Below are 15559 nucleotides of genomic sequence, written 5' to 3'. Positions count from 1 at the left end.
AAAAAAAAAAAAAAAAAAAAAAAAAAAAAAAAATCAAATCCCTTCATCCTACATTGTTGGTGGGAATGTAAATTGGTGTAGCCACTTTGAAAAACAGTTAGAAAACTAAAAATAGAGTTGCCATATGATCCAGCAATCCCACTCCTGGGCATGTATCCAGAAAAGATGAAAAGTCTAATTCAAAAAGATACATGCACCCCAATGTTCATAGCAGTACTATTCACAATAGCCAAGACATGGAAGCAACCTAAACGTCCACTGACAGATGAATGGATAAAGATGATGTGTTACATACAGACAGTGGACTACTACTCAGCCACAAAAAAGAATGAAATAATGCCATCTGCAGCAACATGGATGGACCTAGAGATTATCACACTAAGTGAAGTAAGTCAGACAAAGCCAAATACCATATGATATCACTTACATATGGAATCTAAAATATGACACAAATGAATTTATCTATGAAACAGAAATAGACTCACAGAGAACAGACTTGTGGTTGCCAAGGGGAAAGGGGGTTGGGGGAAGGATGGATTGGGAGTTTGGGATTAGCAGAGGCAAACTATTATATACAGGATGGATAAACAACAAGGGAACTATATTTGATATCCTGTGATTAAACCATAATGGAAAAGAATATAAAAAAGAATATGAATCATTTTGCTGTAGAGCAGAAATTAACACAACACTGTAAGTAACTATACTTCAAGAAAATGAACTTAAAAAAAGAGATTGCATCCCTTCAGCTCTGAAGATGGACAGGGAGAAAGAGTAGGTATTACTGGCAATATATGTTGGCCCTGTTAAGAGTCAATACAGACTTTTTAAGACCCAGAATTTTTGGAAATTCAAATTAATGCTTAGACCTGGCTATATTTTTGAATCACTTCATTCATGAAAAATCAAGCCCAAAACTCAAATAAGGACAAGTGTAATCTCTGTAAACTCCACCAGAGAGCAGGACAACTAATCACAAGAGGGGTTAAATGGCTGGGACATCATGGCAGCCCTGGAATATTCAGCTGCTGGGCCGTCAGGCTATTTTTAGATGAGCCCCATCTTCAGGTTGGGTCACAGTCATGCCAATTCTGCAGTGAGTTGATCTTGCCAGGCTGAACCTGTACCTAAACGTTTATTCCTCTTCTCTTTGAAGAAAGACGTTTCAGTTGGCAAGGAAAGGGGCTTATCTGAATCTCACAGAATTTAGGTTGCTCTGACTTAGTTTCTGGTTTCAGACCTAAGGTGTCTGATTGACAGCACCTCGTGAATATTCAGAGGAGATACAGGGGTGCATTTTAATGTCACCTAATTAGTGACAGAGGATGGCTTTCCCTTTTGAGAAACTGATTTGTTCAAAGTAACACGGAGCTTGTGGCAGTCATTCCACCGGTATTTTTGATAGAATATCCCTTGGATAAGAGTAGGGCTATCTTCAGACATTTGTCAGTTGGTTGAATATCACGTTTATCAGACAGCTCTTGAATGAACTCAGCAGCCTAAGGAATGACTAGCAAATATTACTTAACCATAAAGTTATATTCCTGTGAATGAAATCATAATTCAGTTTATCAGCACCTATGTGCTCTGAGGCTGCCAAAACATCATATCTAGATGTCATTTTTATAGGAAGCATAATGGAAGAAATACAGCAAATTTGGGATAGAGACCAATCTGTCTTTCCAAATGGTATCTTTTCATTCCATTATGTAAATTCCTTAAATGCGAGTTCATCTTGGCATTCTCATGAAGGCTTCCAGCCCAGCCTAAGTTCAGGAAAATGCTCCCGTTTCTGAACTCACAGCAATTACTCTCTGTATCACTTCTTTGGAATTAATTATGTACAAGCCGTCCCCAAATTACGGTAGGCTTGTAACTGCAAAGTTTTCGTCTACTTTCATTGTTTAGAACTTGGAATAAAATGGTGGTTGGATTTCCAGCTGGCCCATGGAAGCCTCTTTAACCTACAGTGTATTATTAGTCCTTTCATTGTTCCTCATTGTTTTCAAGGAAAACGTGTCCTGACTTTCCAGCTCATCTTGGGAGATGCTGGGAACAGATCTCCCCCCTGCACCTCCAGCCTCAGGGAAAGACACTGTCCCCCTTAGTGACTTGTAAAGCCTCCTCCCTTCTCTCCACTTCACCAGGAGACACTGCCACTCTTAGGGTGACAAGAAGATCATCCCTGGGCAACACCTACGAATGAAATCCTATTGTTGGGGTTGTTCTTAAAAACCAGTTATTTAATAAGCATTCGTAGCTCAGAAGCTTCCTGCGCTTAACCGTGGCATAGCTTACACATTCGTATTATGCTTTTAATGTTTTATGACTGTCTTCCCAGTTCGTACTCCTTGCAGGTGGGGACACATCTAAGTTTCTTTGTACCCTGCAAAGCAATCAGTCCCCAGCTAAGCACACAAAGAGGAGCTCAATAACCATTTATTGATCCCTAATTAGAGCTACCCAGGAAAGCAATTCAGACAATAACTGAATGGGTCAGGCACTGTTAGGCATCAAAACAGGCATCAGATAACCTAATAATTTCAGCGCTACCTGGTTAGGCGTCCTTATCATCCATCATACAGCTCAGGTGCAATTTTAAGAAGATGCTGTAATCCTGGCTTGTCTCTTGGCACCTGGTCCCAAGACAACGTACGACCCCCACTATTCTCCTGATAGGGACTGAAAAGTGGCTTTGAGAGTCTAAACATTCTCATCTGGATCGTTCATCCCACCTAATTCCATTCTCTGTGCACACTTACTTTTACTCTCTCCTGTTACCCGCCCCCCCATCCCCCGCCCACCTGCTTTATATTTTTCCTAGCATTATAGTTAACAATTTGTCTCCCTGCTTCCTCTGGCACAGTCCTTGTCCTAGCCATTTCTATGTATTCATCTCTGGGCTTAGTAGCATTTAGTGGAGTGCTTCATTCAAAGTAGGAACTCAGCACTTATGCTACGCCAGGCATGGCACAAGGCACTTAACTGTGATGAGTTGTTCCATCCTCTGAGGTAGGTGCTATTATTATCTCTATTTTACAGACGAGCAAGCTGAGGCAGAGCAAGACTGAGTGATCTGTCAAAGTTTACAACTGCTAACAAGTGTTAGAACAGGCACTTGAACCCAGGCTATCTGGCTTTGGAGGCCATGTTCATAAACATGGCATGTGACTGGCTCTCAATGAATGACTGATCACAGGTTGACTGGACCAAAGATAACAGCAAGTTCTAACAATAATGAAGCTGCTTTACCAAGAGGGAAAGGGTAGAACTGAGGTAATCATCCTCAAGATCCACGTTTTGGATTTGACAGCATTTGACGATGTCTGGAGACATACATCTTCGGTTGTTGCGACTGGGGCAGCATTACAGGGGAGTTTGCTACTGGCATCTAGTGGGATGGGGGGAGGCTGGAGATGCTGCTAAACACCCTATAATGCACAGGACAGGCCCCAAATACCAAGCGTGCAGAAGTTAAGAAACCTTGCTCTGGGAAGATCCCAAGTCTAACTACTTACGAGATGTCTGATATGGCTCCCTTTTGACTATACAATCAGGAAAAGGAAAAAAAATTAACCATTCTTTTTCAGAATCACCTCTCTAGCAGGATACCTAACATAGTTTAGAAAATCTTCAAAGGTATGCCAGACACTGTGAACATTTTAAGTGACACAAATATGAATTCAGACTTTCAATTAACTGGTAAACCGAGGATGTATCCTATTCCTCAAAGCTACCAACACAAAAATACTTAATGCTCATAAAATGAGAAAGTGATGTAAAATGATTAAGAACAGACCCAAGCTACCAGTTAGCATGCAGGCTTCCTCCTGTACATAGAAATTTTCCTTCCCTTTCACTCTAAGGCACAGGATTCTACTTCTCTAAATCTGCGATGCCTTAGAAATCACAGCAGCTGTCATGTGGCTTCTTTTCCTCCACATACAAGTGCCCAGACAGGCAAGAATTTGCTCCCAAGTGAATTCTTGACTAGTCTGTTGAATTTAGCTACTGTAGGTGCAGAATAGTGTAAAAAGTATGATCTCAGTTCAAGTTTACCACGTCTTGAAAAACACTTTATTAGGAGGAATCTGTTATACATTTGGAAGGAGAGCTATTAGTCACTTTGCAGTGAGCATCCTTGAATTTTGAGTGTTATTTCGATAGAGATATTTCACATTATATGAGCCAAGCTATAAATACAAAATAGCAAAACATAAATGTCCTAGAGTTTTACAATTCTTAAGGGCTGTTTTATGTGCCATGGATAGGGATGATGATGCTGTTTAATGAAGTAATTTTATAACCTTGGCAAGACAGAGCCTCACGCCCACAGTCACCTGTCACACACTGTCTCCCTTGCACAGGGCCTCTTAGTCACATGGACCCACTCTCTTCCTGGAGGCCTTGCTGAAAGGAAATCATCTGGGTAAAACCACCTCAGCACTCAAGGTCATTTTCCTTCTAGAAGCTCAGACTTGATAATTACAGTCGGCCCTCCATATATTCGCAGGTTTTGCGACCTCAGTTTCAACCAACCGCAGAAAGAATTTTGCAGATTGGTTGAATCCGTGGACGTGGAACCACGGATATGGAGGGCTGACTGAACTACGCCCTTTTAAATCAGGGATTTGAGCATCTGTGGATTTCGGTATCCACGGGCTCCCGGAACCAATCCCCATAGATACTGAGAGACGACCATACTATTCTGAAGGTCAAAGCAGTTGTAATCCGCTTTCCTACCCCAAAGTCCATGGCTGTCTTGGGAGGAAGATGCCACCATTATATATGTTCTACACTATTTTTTCCAGATCTCCTATATATAATTTGCCATTGCTAGATGCTTTGTGGAAGCATCTTTATAAGAGATGCCAAATTCATTAAATCGAAGCACATGAGCTACGTACAAGATGAAGGGGAAATTACTTTGTCTTTAACTCATTTTCAAGTCGATAGAGCTATTACAAAATTGCGGTCAAAAAAAAAAAGCTACTGTTGGAAGTTTCCTGAGTACAGATGAGAAAGAAAATTTTTCTCTCTGATTTCAAACACTCTGCAGTTAATGGGCTATTTCATAGAACTGGTCTTCTGAAGAGTATATGAATCCAGCAGTGCCCAAAAGAAAGCATCTCTACAGATTTCTCAGTCTCCCTCCTGTGTTTTTGTAGCTTCACATCTTAGATTTAAAATTTCACTTGAGAGTTTCATATAAAAAACACTCGGATGTGCTTTTTAATATTATGAAATTGCAACAGAAATTGGTTTGACACGTTATAGGACCCTGTACTCATGAAGTTACTTTTAGGGGTTGAAGCTTCTTTACAAATACTTGCACAGACTAGATATATCTAAAATAGCACCACTGTATAGGTGTAACAATGGATTATAATTGTGTGCTTCAGTAATGGTTTCTGGTGTTCTTGTTTTTAAAGTTTTCTTTGACATGGTACTCATTCATTTTTTTCAAAATAAAATCTACCAAGAATGTTCTCTTCTTTCTTCCCCTATTTCTGCATAATTGTGCTAGTATACTAGCTGGGACAGTTATATTTTAAATGACATGTATATATTTAGCAGCATAATTATGCAAATTCTACCATGTTGATGATTGTAAATATCCTTTCAGAGCAGCTACTTAGCATTCGTTTTTGTATTTTTTTTTTTTTTTTTTTTTTTTTTTTGCGGTACGTGGGTCTCTCACTGCTGCGGCCTCTCCCGTTGCGGAGCACAGGCTCCGGACACGAAGGCCCAGTGGCCATGGCTCATGGGCCCAGCCGCTCCGCGGCACGGGGGATCCTTCCCAAACCGGGGCACAAACCCGCGTCCCCTGCATCGGCAGGCGGACTCTCAACCGCTGCGCCACCAGGGAAGCCCAGCTACTTAGCATTTTGTCCTGGTTGAGATGCGTCAAATTCACTCCCAAATTCACTTCTCTGCTGGGTAAAGGTGGGGCTCACAGTTCTCACCCAGCAGGCAGAATACTGCACAGCAGTAAAAAGTATGGATTCCTTAATGTACCTGGACATTCTATGCCACTTACTGGCTTTGTGACCTTGGGCAAGTTACTTAACCTCTCTGAGCTCTGTTTCTGCATCTGTAAAATAGGGATGATGATAGTACATATCGCACTGGATCGTCATGACGATTACAGCAGATGATGTATGGAAACTACTTAACATCGTGCTTGGTCCATAAGACTCTCAATAAATGATAGCTATCATCAGTGTTCTTATATTACCCAGCAGTACTACATTTCAGCCTAGACATCAAGCTTTCCAAGAGTTTAGAATTGCAGCTGAAAAAGAGGAAGTATGGCACATTCCGACCTGTCTAGGTAACAGTGGGGTGGTGGGTAGCAGTGTTAGCAGCACAATGTCCAGACTCAAGTTTTTACTAGACAATCATTCTTCACATACTTTTGTCATGTGCCTGGGTTGAGTTAGTGGGAATGTTTAGGTGTTTCTGTAATACCAACTCTAAATGTAGACGGGGTGTGTGTGTGTGTGTGTGTGTGTGTGTGTGAGCGTGCGAGCGTGTAAGCGTGTGAGCGTGTGTAGGGCTACAGGAGAAGGGAATCTAGCCTGTGGTGAGGAATCACCTAGGCAAGATGTGAGATAAAGTTCCTCCTCTGCTATTTCACATTTACAGGAATGAATTCAAAAATGTAAAATTATATTCTGAATTACAACCATATGTCAGAATATGGCAGTGATCATGACAGTGTATTTTAGGTGAACATTAATCTTCAGTCAACTTTCCTAATCCTTGTTTTTCTAGAAATAAGAACTTGGATTTTCTAAAAGGAGTTGCTAACACGTTAAGACAAAAACCCATAGCGTTTTCTGAGCTTCGGTAAAAAAAAAACAGAAACCTCTGAGGAAGCAGAGGTCCTGAAAATATACCGATGCTACCGAAGGCTAATATTCTTCAAGACTCTGATCAGGGAGCAGTACAGAGGCAACTCCACATAGCAGAAGGCCCTTCATTTTGGTCCCACCCATAACCCAATCCTGGGAACTGAGTTCAGTGATGTTCAGTTATATACACGTGGTAACCACATGCATGACGGTGAACTAGGTGCTGAGCGAGAAGCCAGACGCCATCGTTGGCCAACGTGTGCCTGGCCCTCAGCAGGGTGCACATGGCTTGATGTGATAAACAGTGGAATCAAGCTCACAATCCTCTCATTGCCACAAGGTGGGTCAGCAGGGTGGTGGGGGAGGATGGATTCTGGCCCTGGAGATGGATAGTTCTTATTTTTTCCTGGACTAAATTCTTATGACTCCAAGCCCCTTCCTATCAATGACACACATTTCCCAACCAGCCCCTCACAGCCCGCCGGGGCAGATGTGTTACCCTTTCTTAGCAGCACAGGGCGCAAGCTCCCTAGCCTTAAGGCACGTCTTGGTAGATTTCCCTCTGGTTGTGACACTGGTCTGTTCAAAGAGCCTCAGTATTTATCCCACACCCCTCAGCTTTCTATGGTCATGGGAGGCATCCCTTTCTTTGATTCTTAGAATTTAACTTCCTAAGGACTTTGGAAAGGAGAGAATAAATACCTTTTTCCGAGTCTTCATTTTTCTTAGTCCTGCATAATCAAGCCTGTCACCCTTTTGTTTTGTTTCCCATGCAGCAGATTTTTTAATAGGAACTATTCTTGGAGACAGTTTACATCAACTCTACCCACTTGCCATTGGCCAGAACCCACTCACATGGCCACACTTAACTGCAAAGGAGGCTCAGAGATGCAGATAGTTTTGTGCCCCAGAGGAAAAGAAAATACGGTTTGGTAACCACATAGCCTTGTCTCTGCCATCATCTATTCTTCTGTCAGCAAATACCTGTTTCATCCTTCCTTCCGCACAAAGAATATATACCCTCCCTCCACAAGGGAAACAATGCAAGGTCTCATTCTGTCATGGAATCCAGCGCCATGTACAAGATCTCTGGGAAATGTGCAATCTGCTCCATCGGTATCAGATGTGGCTCCTGGTGACCTTGCAAGCAGTTAACTAAAAAGCCAAGTTATCTGTAGCCCTTACAACCAGTACTATAGCAGCAAAGACAATTTGTAACCTCTTGTTCTTTGAATATTTGGTAGCTCTTGTCTATAAACCCCTTCACTCTAGTTCAAGCCAGTCACTGTTGCTGTTTTTTTTTTTTTTAAACTGTGTAGAGAGGGTTAGAGCTTTTGGTACATTGATGATCCCCCAGGTTTATTCTCTTTCCATCTTCCTGGAATCTTTCTTCTGGAACCAGATAAGAGATGGCCCTGTCATGATAAAATTCTGCCAGTGAGGACAGAACTTTCCGATTTGTGTGATTAAGACAGTGATACACTATCACGTTCCAGTCACAATTTTGGCCTTCCTTTTACAAGGTTATGTAATAGAAAGTGACATGATCAGTTTTGGTAAGGAGGGGGGAACAGTGGTTCCAATAAGGTACTGAGTGGCTGAATATCTGAATTTTATTTCTCATGCCCCTTCTGAATTCCCATATGACAATAGGTCAAATGCTTAACCTCCTTTGGACTCAGTTTCTTTGACTAGATTTTTATGATTATAATTATTATGTGGCCTTCTGTCAACCAGTTCAGGGTAGAGAAATCCCCTCTATCATGAGTAGCTTTTCTGGGGCTTCCCAGGTGGCGCAGTGGTTAAGAATCCGCCTGCCAATGCAGGGGACATGGGTTTGATCCCTGGCCCGGGAAGATCCCACATGCCGCAGAGCAACTAAGCCAGTGCACCACAACTACTGAGCCTGCGCTCTAGAGCCCACTCGCTGCAACTACCGAGCCTGCATGCCTAGAGCCCGTGCTCCGCAACAAGAGAAGCCACCACAGTGAGAAGCCCGCGCACCACAACGGAGAAGCCCCCGCTTGCCGCAACTAGAGAAAGCCTGCGCAGCAATGAAGGCCCAACGCGGCCAAAAATAAATTAAAAAAAAAAAAGATTAGCTTTTCTATTACTCTACAGACTTGAGGGTTTTCAAGATGTAGTATGAAGGTATTGGGCTGGTAAATTATAAACACATGTAAACTTAAAAAGAAATTTAAATACCTGGAGTGTCACATCCACTAGAAAGATTTTGCTGATCTCTGTACCACTCCTGAATGAGTATTACATTGACACCATCCTATTTTTATGCAAATTCATGTTTTTATCACCCTGGATGACGGTGACACACCCTTTTCATTTCTCATAACCAGGTGAGTAAACAAAATTGCACTTCACAAGGAAGAACACAAACCGCCATTTCAAACAGTTAACACTTGAACCACTCACTCATTTTCAGTGGGAGATCAGTTATGATCAGCTTTTGATGATTTGTCTGGTTTCTGAAATCATAATTTTCTTCTGAATTATTCAGATTTACATTAATGATGATGCTGTTAGATCCACACTCGGGAGGCCCATTCTGACCTCTCTTGTTGGGGTGCCTGCCTGCCTTTAGCCTGGCTACTGCCCAGCCTCACGACCACCGGATTTAGAAACTCTTTGCTGACAACAGCCCTCTGGTCCTACTCTTCCTCCCCTACCCCCCAACGGCCAGTACCCACAGGGCACAGTGCTCAAGGCTGGCGCTCAGCTGACCACTGTTCTCTTGGTTCGACTTCTGTAAAGCAGCCCTCAAAACCAGCATGTGGGCATGGACCACCCTTGGCCACCCTCACCGCCTTACCTGGTCTCTCTGTCTTTGGGTATCGTAGCCGTGCTATAAGCAAACACTTGCTTCTCAACTAGAGGAGGGCCGAGGTCCACAATTCCGGCTAATCCTGGAGTCGTCCGTGGCTTCTCAATGTACACCAAGGTGCCAGGCTCCTTTTTGAAGGCCTGGCGGCTGGGTGAGACCCGGTCTGACTGTATGGTGTGGGAGGGCCCGTGGGCGTTATGGAGACCGTGCATCTCCACCATCCTCAGGTCACTGACTCGGTGAGGAGAGGCCGGGGGCGTTTTGGAGCCCAGAGTAGGCAAGAGGCTCTCTGGATACTTCCTTGACTTCTGTCTGTATAGTGACTGCTCCATGTGCATTTCCGCTTGCAAAGAAGGGTTGCAGTAAGCACTGGCTGAACGAACTGCAGCACGGTGATACCCGATGATGTGGTCGGGGACATCCAGCGGGTGCCCGCCGTGCGAAGAGGCTATGCTCATCCTCCCCTCGTGATAAAGATAAGGATCGGCGTAGAAACCCTCGTTTCGGTACATCGCGAGGCTCTTGGAGCTCATGTCTTCATCCGGCTTCACGTCTCTTCTTTCCAAGATGGCGCTGGGGCTGGGAGAGATGGATCTGGAGACCGGCAGGCTGGAGAGTCTGTCCCTGGGGATGGTGGCGTTACCAGGAATGACCATCGGCCGGGTGCCTCCGTAAGGGATTCTGGATGGAGAGGGAGGCATGGAATGTGGCACAGGAGTGGACGGTGGGGAATTTGGAATGGCGTGGGGTAGAAGACCTGCGGGTCCAGGTCGAGAGGCACCAGGGCCATCTCCTCTTGCATAAACGATTTCTCTCTGCATCTGAAAAGAAAACAAGAAATTAGAAAATCTACTTTGACACTCATGCTTTTAGAGACATCTCAGTGTGGTTTCCCTGATGAAGTAGGCTGAATAGTGGCCCCTGCAAGATGTCCACGCCTTAATCCCTGGAACCTGGAACCATGTCCCCTTACAGGGCAAAAGGGCCTTTGAAGATACCCCCTGTTAAGGACGTTGAGTTGGGGAGATTATCCAGGTGGACCCAATGCAATCACAATCACTTATGTGAAAGTGATGCGATGCATTCACTTATATGTGAAAGAGGCAAGAGGGTCAGCGTCATGGAAGGAGATGTGATGACAGAAGCAGAATCAGAGAGAGAGAATGGGAAGATGCTGTTACGGAGTCCATACTGCTTGCCCCACAACAGGCCAATAAATCGAGACATGAGGTGTTGGGGCACGAAGAGTGACTTTATTTGGAAAGCCAGCAGACCGAGAAGATGGTGGACTCATTCCCCAAAGAACCATCTTGCCTGAGTTAGAATTCAGGCTTCTTTTATACTAAAAGGGGAGGGAGTAAAGTCGAACATTTCCTGCTTCCGGTCAGCCTCCAGAGGGGAGGTGTTAACTTCTTTCTCCCTGCAGAAAGAAATCACAGGTGGAACTGGTCGGGATGTTTCCTGTGAGCTAAACAAAGGTGTTGTAGCTTAATGCTCACTACCTGGGAGTCAGGGTTCCCAGAGATGGGCCATTATGTATATTTTAAGCTTATAGGCAATATCCCTTTAGTGACTAACTTGTAATAGAACACAAAAGGTTCTTCCCTATAATAATTCCCCATTGTCAATGTCCATTCCACAATCTTGAGGGAAAAGGGAGGAAGACCACTCTGGCTGGTTACTTCATGTTGAACAGAGGTGACGAATATTCCTTAGAATCTTTTGTCAGCCTTTGTTTATCTACAACTATTTGAACCTGATGAAACCTATTAGCACTTTGTTGTCTAATTCATAATTGAACTTGGGGTTTTGGTTCCAGTTCCTAATACATATAAATTCCTGTGCTATTTATTTGGACACAATTAAAGAAATTGGTTGCCCCTTCTCCAGCTGCAATGGCATTCCCATCTACTTCAGTTGGATGGGCAGACCTGGTGGAGTCAAACTCACGAGCAGAGATCAGTATAGAGCCCAAAGTTTTAATGTAATTGGCAACCGCTAGGTCTTTTATAGATTCTCCTGCCTGGGCACACACCTGGAATGGAGTACCATACAATATTTTAAAGGTGTTTAATTTCAGCCTGCTTCTGGGAGCCACTGATCCGCAGCATGGCAACTAGCAAGGTTATCCCAAGTTAAATGTCTCCTGACATTTTAGCAACATTCCTTTCTGATATGTGATTCATTTTCTTGGTTTTTCCTGTTGACTGTGGTCTCTAGGATGAATGCAGTTTTAATGCCTTCATCCAAATCAGGGGATAACTTCGCTAAGGAGGGCTTTAACCGATATGCTTCCACCGATCCTGAAAAGGTGTCCACACAAACACTAGCAAGTATCTGAGATTTCCTGAGGCTCGAGGCCTTTGAGTAAATATTTGTCAGTCCTCGGTGTGGCAGGTTCCTCTGTGTTGAGTCCCTACCTGGGAGGTCTGACAGCAGTCTCTGGGTTATTTTTAAGACTCTGGGGGAAAGGGCTTGGTCTCCTTTTCTGGGATGCTCATGAGTACCATCTGTTGGCTTAAAGCATGTTCTGGTGGGACTCAGATGTCACACTATTGTGCTGAAAAACTTCAGGGTGAGGCCTGTCAGAAAGTCAACCAGGTCATCCCCCCCACTGTCAATTTCACCCCTGGCTCCTGTGGGGAGTTGGGTGCCTCAAGGCCAAGGGAGACCCTGGGTCTCTTCATTCAGAGCATTCCTCTCTACCGTGAGGCCCTCATCTTCTACTGTTCTTCTGTTTCAGCAGAGGGCAATCTGTTTTCCAGCGATGCTACTCCTCACAGTAAGCGTATTGCTCCTTCCCCAGTGGTCGCCTACCTCTCTCCGGGTTACCTGCCTTCCGGGAATCCAATGCCAAAAAAGTGGCGTTTCATTTTGCATCTTTCTTCTGTTGTTGTTCCCTCAACCCTTTAAAAGCAACATCTACCAATTGAGAAGGGTTCATTCCAAATGTACCATCTAATTTTTGCAATGTTCTCCTGAAATCCGAGGCACTTTGCCCCAAAAGGTCAAATTTACCATTCTAATATTTGTAGGGGCCTCGGGATCTGCATTAGTATGATGTGTGTAGGCCTGATAAATCCTTTCCAAAAATTCAGAGAGGTCTTCATTTGTTTTGATGAATTTCTTGAATTTTGTTCAAACCCTTTTGCCTTGGTTTCCCCTTTCAAGGCCCTGCCAAGAGGCACTAATGAGCAGGGCTCTCAGACGGGCCTCCTTCCCTCACCGGGGTCCCCATCTGGTTCAGCTGTGGGCGCTGGCAAGTGGGCTTCAGGTGTAGAGCATCCTCTCTAGAAGGAGGGCTGCAATCTTTCGAACTCAACAAGTTTGAGAAACCCAGCCGCTGGCCATTTCCATTTAGGCCCCCCGTGAGATAATGGCATAAGGAAAATAGCCCTGTCCCAGAAGTGGCTCCAGGCCCAAATTCGGTGCCCTGTTGGGTCTTAGATGGCGATTCCAGACCAAGTCCCTGTGCCCCAGAAACTAGCACAGGATTTTCTTGTTTTGTTTTGTTCTTTTGGCCGCGCTGCACAGCTTGTGGGATCTTAGTTCCCCGACCAAGGATTGAACCCAGGCTACCGCAGTGAAAGTGCCGAGTCCTTAACCACTGGACCGCTAGGGAATTCCCAGCATTTTCTAATTGATCCTATAAGGAGGGAAGTCCTGAACCCCAGTGTCAGGAACTGGGCCTGGATAGGAATGGAAGGTGGTGTAAGGGTTGGATATACTGGCATAAAGGCCAGAGCAACTGGGACAGCCAGCTCAGCCAGAGGAGTTAAGGTCTGAAGCAACATGTCCTCTCATTCCCTTCCTTATTTTCCCTGGGAATAGTACAAATGCTTGCACATAAAGGATTTCATTATTCTGGCTTGTTTCTTCACAAAATAGCTAGAGTGTCATTCAAAAGCTACTGTAAAACTATAGATAGCAACTGATCATCTAGCCGTTAAAAGGATGCCTTTTTGCCTTGGCATCAACCAGCTGGGATTACAGTGCAACTGAATAGAAAATTGACTACTGCTGTGTCTATGACAATAAGGTAATTACTAAAATTATGACTGATATCATTTACCAGGATGTGCCAGAATTTTAGGAGTTCTATATAATTTCTGGAATATATATGTTAATAACATTTACCCATACAGTACAACCTAAGAAGTTTTATCACCACCCATTTGACAATGCCTCCCACGCAATTCATCACACCAAATAAGCCCAATTAGTTTAATATTCCTCTCTGAGATGGAGAGAAAACAAGTAATTTGAGGTGTTCCAGAGACCCTCCAGAAAACCCCAACGTTAGGCAGAGGTCAAGTGAATCCCACTTAGAACTTATCTTTGGGATGTCTGTCAAAAATATCAAACGTTTTAACCAGCGATAAAAGATCCCAATGGCAAATACAGGTCACTTAAAAACTCATGACCTATTACCAAAAGGAGTTCAATATTTTAAGAAAACTTTGTCCTCTTAGAGAACCAAATTCAGATTTTGTACCACTTTACCTTCAAGATTTATTTATTTATTTATTTATTTTGCAATACGCGGGCCTCTCACCGCTGTGGCCTCTCCTGCTGCGGAGCACAGGCTCCGGACGCGCAGGCCCAGCGGCCATGGCTCATGGGCCCAGGCGCTCCGCGGCCTGTGGGATCTCCTCGGACCGGGGCACGAACCCGCGTCCCCTGCGTCGGCAGGCGGCCCCTCAACCACTGCACCACCACGGAAGCCCCCCATTTTTAAAGATAGAAATTCAAGACAAACAAAACACAAACGGCACCACACACATGCTAGCATCCAAAGAAACAAACAAACCAGTTGACACATAGGGTAGAAGCCCAACAACTCCTTCCTCTCTCCAACAGGGTATCCCACTCAAATAGAGAACAAATTGGCTTATTCCGGAGAAAAGGCCCCAAATGAAGAGAGGAAGCACAGTTCCGGGCTGTACACACTGGAGCGACTTACCCTACTGCATGGAAACTGTCGGCTCCCAGATGTCCATTCCTTGCTCCAACTGCCAAGTGCTGGGGCAGCCGGTGCTGCTTCGAGGAACTTTGAAGAGAAGGCCCTCAGGACAAGTGGTCCCGGCAGCTGCTAGGGCCTTACCCGAAAATTCCCCAACCGGGGCCGGCTGGCCAGGAGCAGCAAGGCTGCTGGATGGCTCCTCCAAATTTGTTACTGAGTCCAAGCTCATACTGCTCACCCCATGCCAGTCCAATTAATCAAGAGATGAGGTGTTGGGGTGAGGACTGGCGACTTTATTCTGAAAGCCAGCAGCCCGAGAAGACAGCGCACACACACTCACCCACACCAAACAGCCATCTTGTCTGAGTTAGATTTTTTTTTTAAAAACAAACACGAAAGGGGGGGGGGGGGGGGGGGTAAAGTCAAACACTTCCTATTTCCGGTCAGCCTCCAGAGGGGAGGTGTTAATTTCTTTCTCCCTGCAGTCATTCACAGGTGGGTCTGGTCAAGACGTTTCTTGTGAGCTAAAAAAAATTATTTTAACTTAATGCTTATTACCTGGGAGTCAGGGTTCCCAGAGATGGGCCATTATGTGTAATTTAAGCTTATAGGCAACATCCCTTTAGTGATTAGCTAGCTTGTAATAGAACACAAAAGGTTCTTCCCTATTACAAGGCTACACTGCTGACGCTGAAGATGGAGCAGAGAGCCGTAAGCCAAGGAATGCAGCAGCCCCCAGAAGCTGGAAAAGGCAAAGAACGGGATTCTCCCCTAGAGTCTTTGGAGACAGTGTGGCACTGCCAACACCTTGGTATTGGCCGGTGAAACCATTCTGTATTTCTGATCTCCACAACTGGGAAATAACAAATTTGTGGTGTTTTTTTTTTTTTTTTTTTTTTT

The 15559-nt window shown here is 44.4% G+C and overlaps 1 protein-coding gene across 6 annotated transcripts in view; it reads right to left on the bottom strand.

The window, feature by feature from the left end:
- The window catches only part of KIAA1217 (KIAA1217 ortholog), a 323890-nt gene that overhangs the window by 67646 nt on the left and 240685 nt on the right, over positions 1–15559 (bottom strand). For all 6 annotated transcript variants that reach the window (XM_007445857.1, XM_007445860.1, XM_007445859.1 and 3 more), the window contains one exon: positions 9685–10517. In XM_007445857.1, coding sequence (XP_007445919.1) covers positions 9685–10517 — 833 coding nt within the window. Of the gene's footprint in view, positions 1–9684; positions 10518–15559 lie in introns of those variants that run through there.

Source organism: Lipotes vexillifer, unplaced genomic scaffold, assembly GCF_000442215.2.
Source record: "Lipotes vexillifer unplaced genomic scaffold, Lipotes_vexillifer_v1.1 scaffold738, whole genome shotgun sequence".
NCBI classification, from domain to species: Eukaryota; Metazoa; Chordata; class Mammalia; order Artiodactyla; family Lipotidae; genus Lipotes; species Lipotes vexillifer.
The sequence above is the reverse complement of the archived record's forward strand: the minus strand, read 5'-3'. Positions and strand labels throughout refer to the sequence as shown.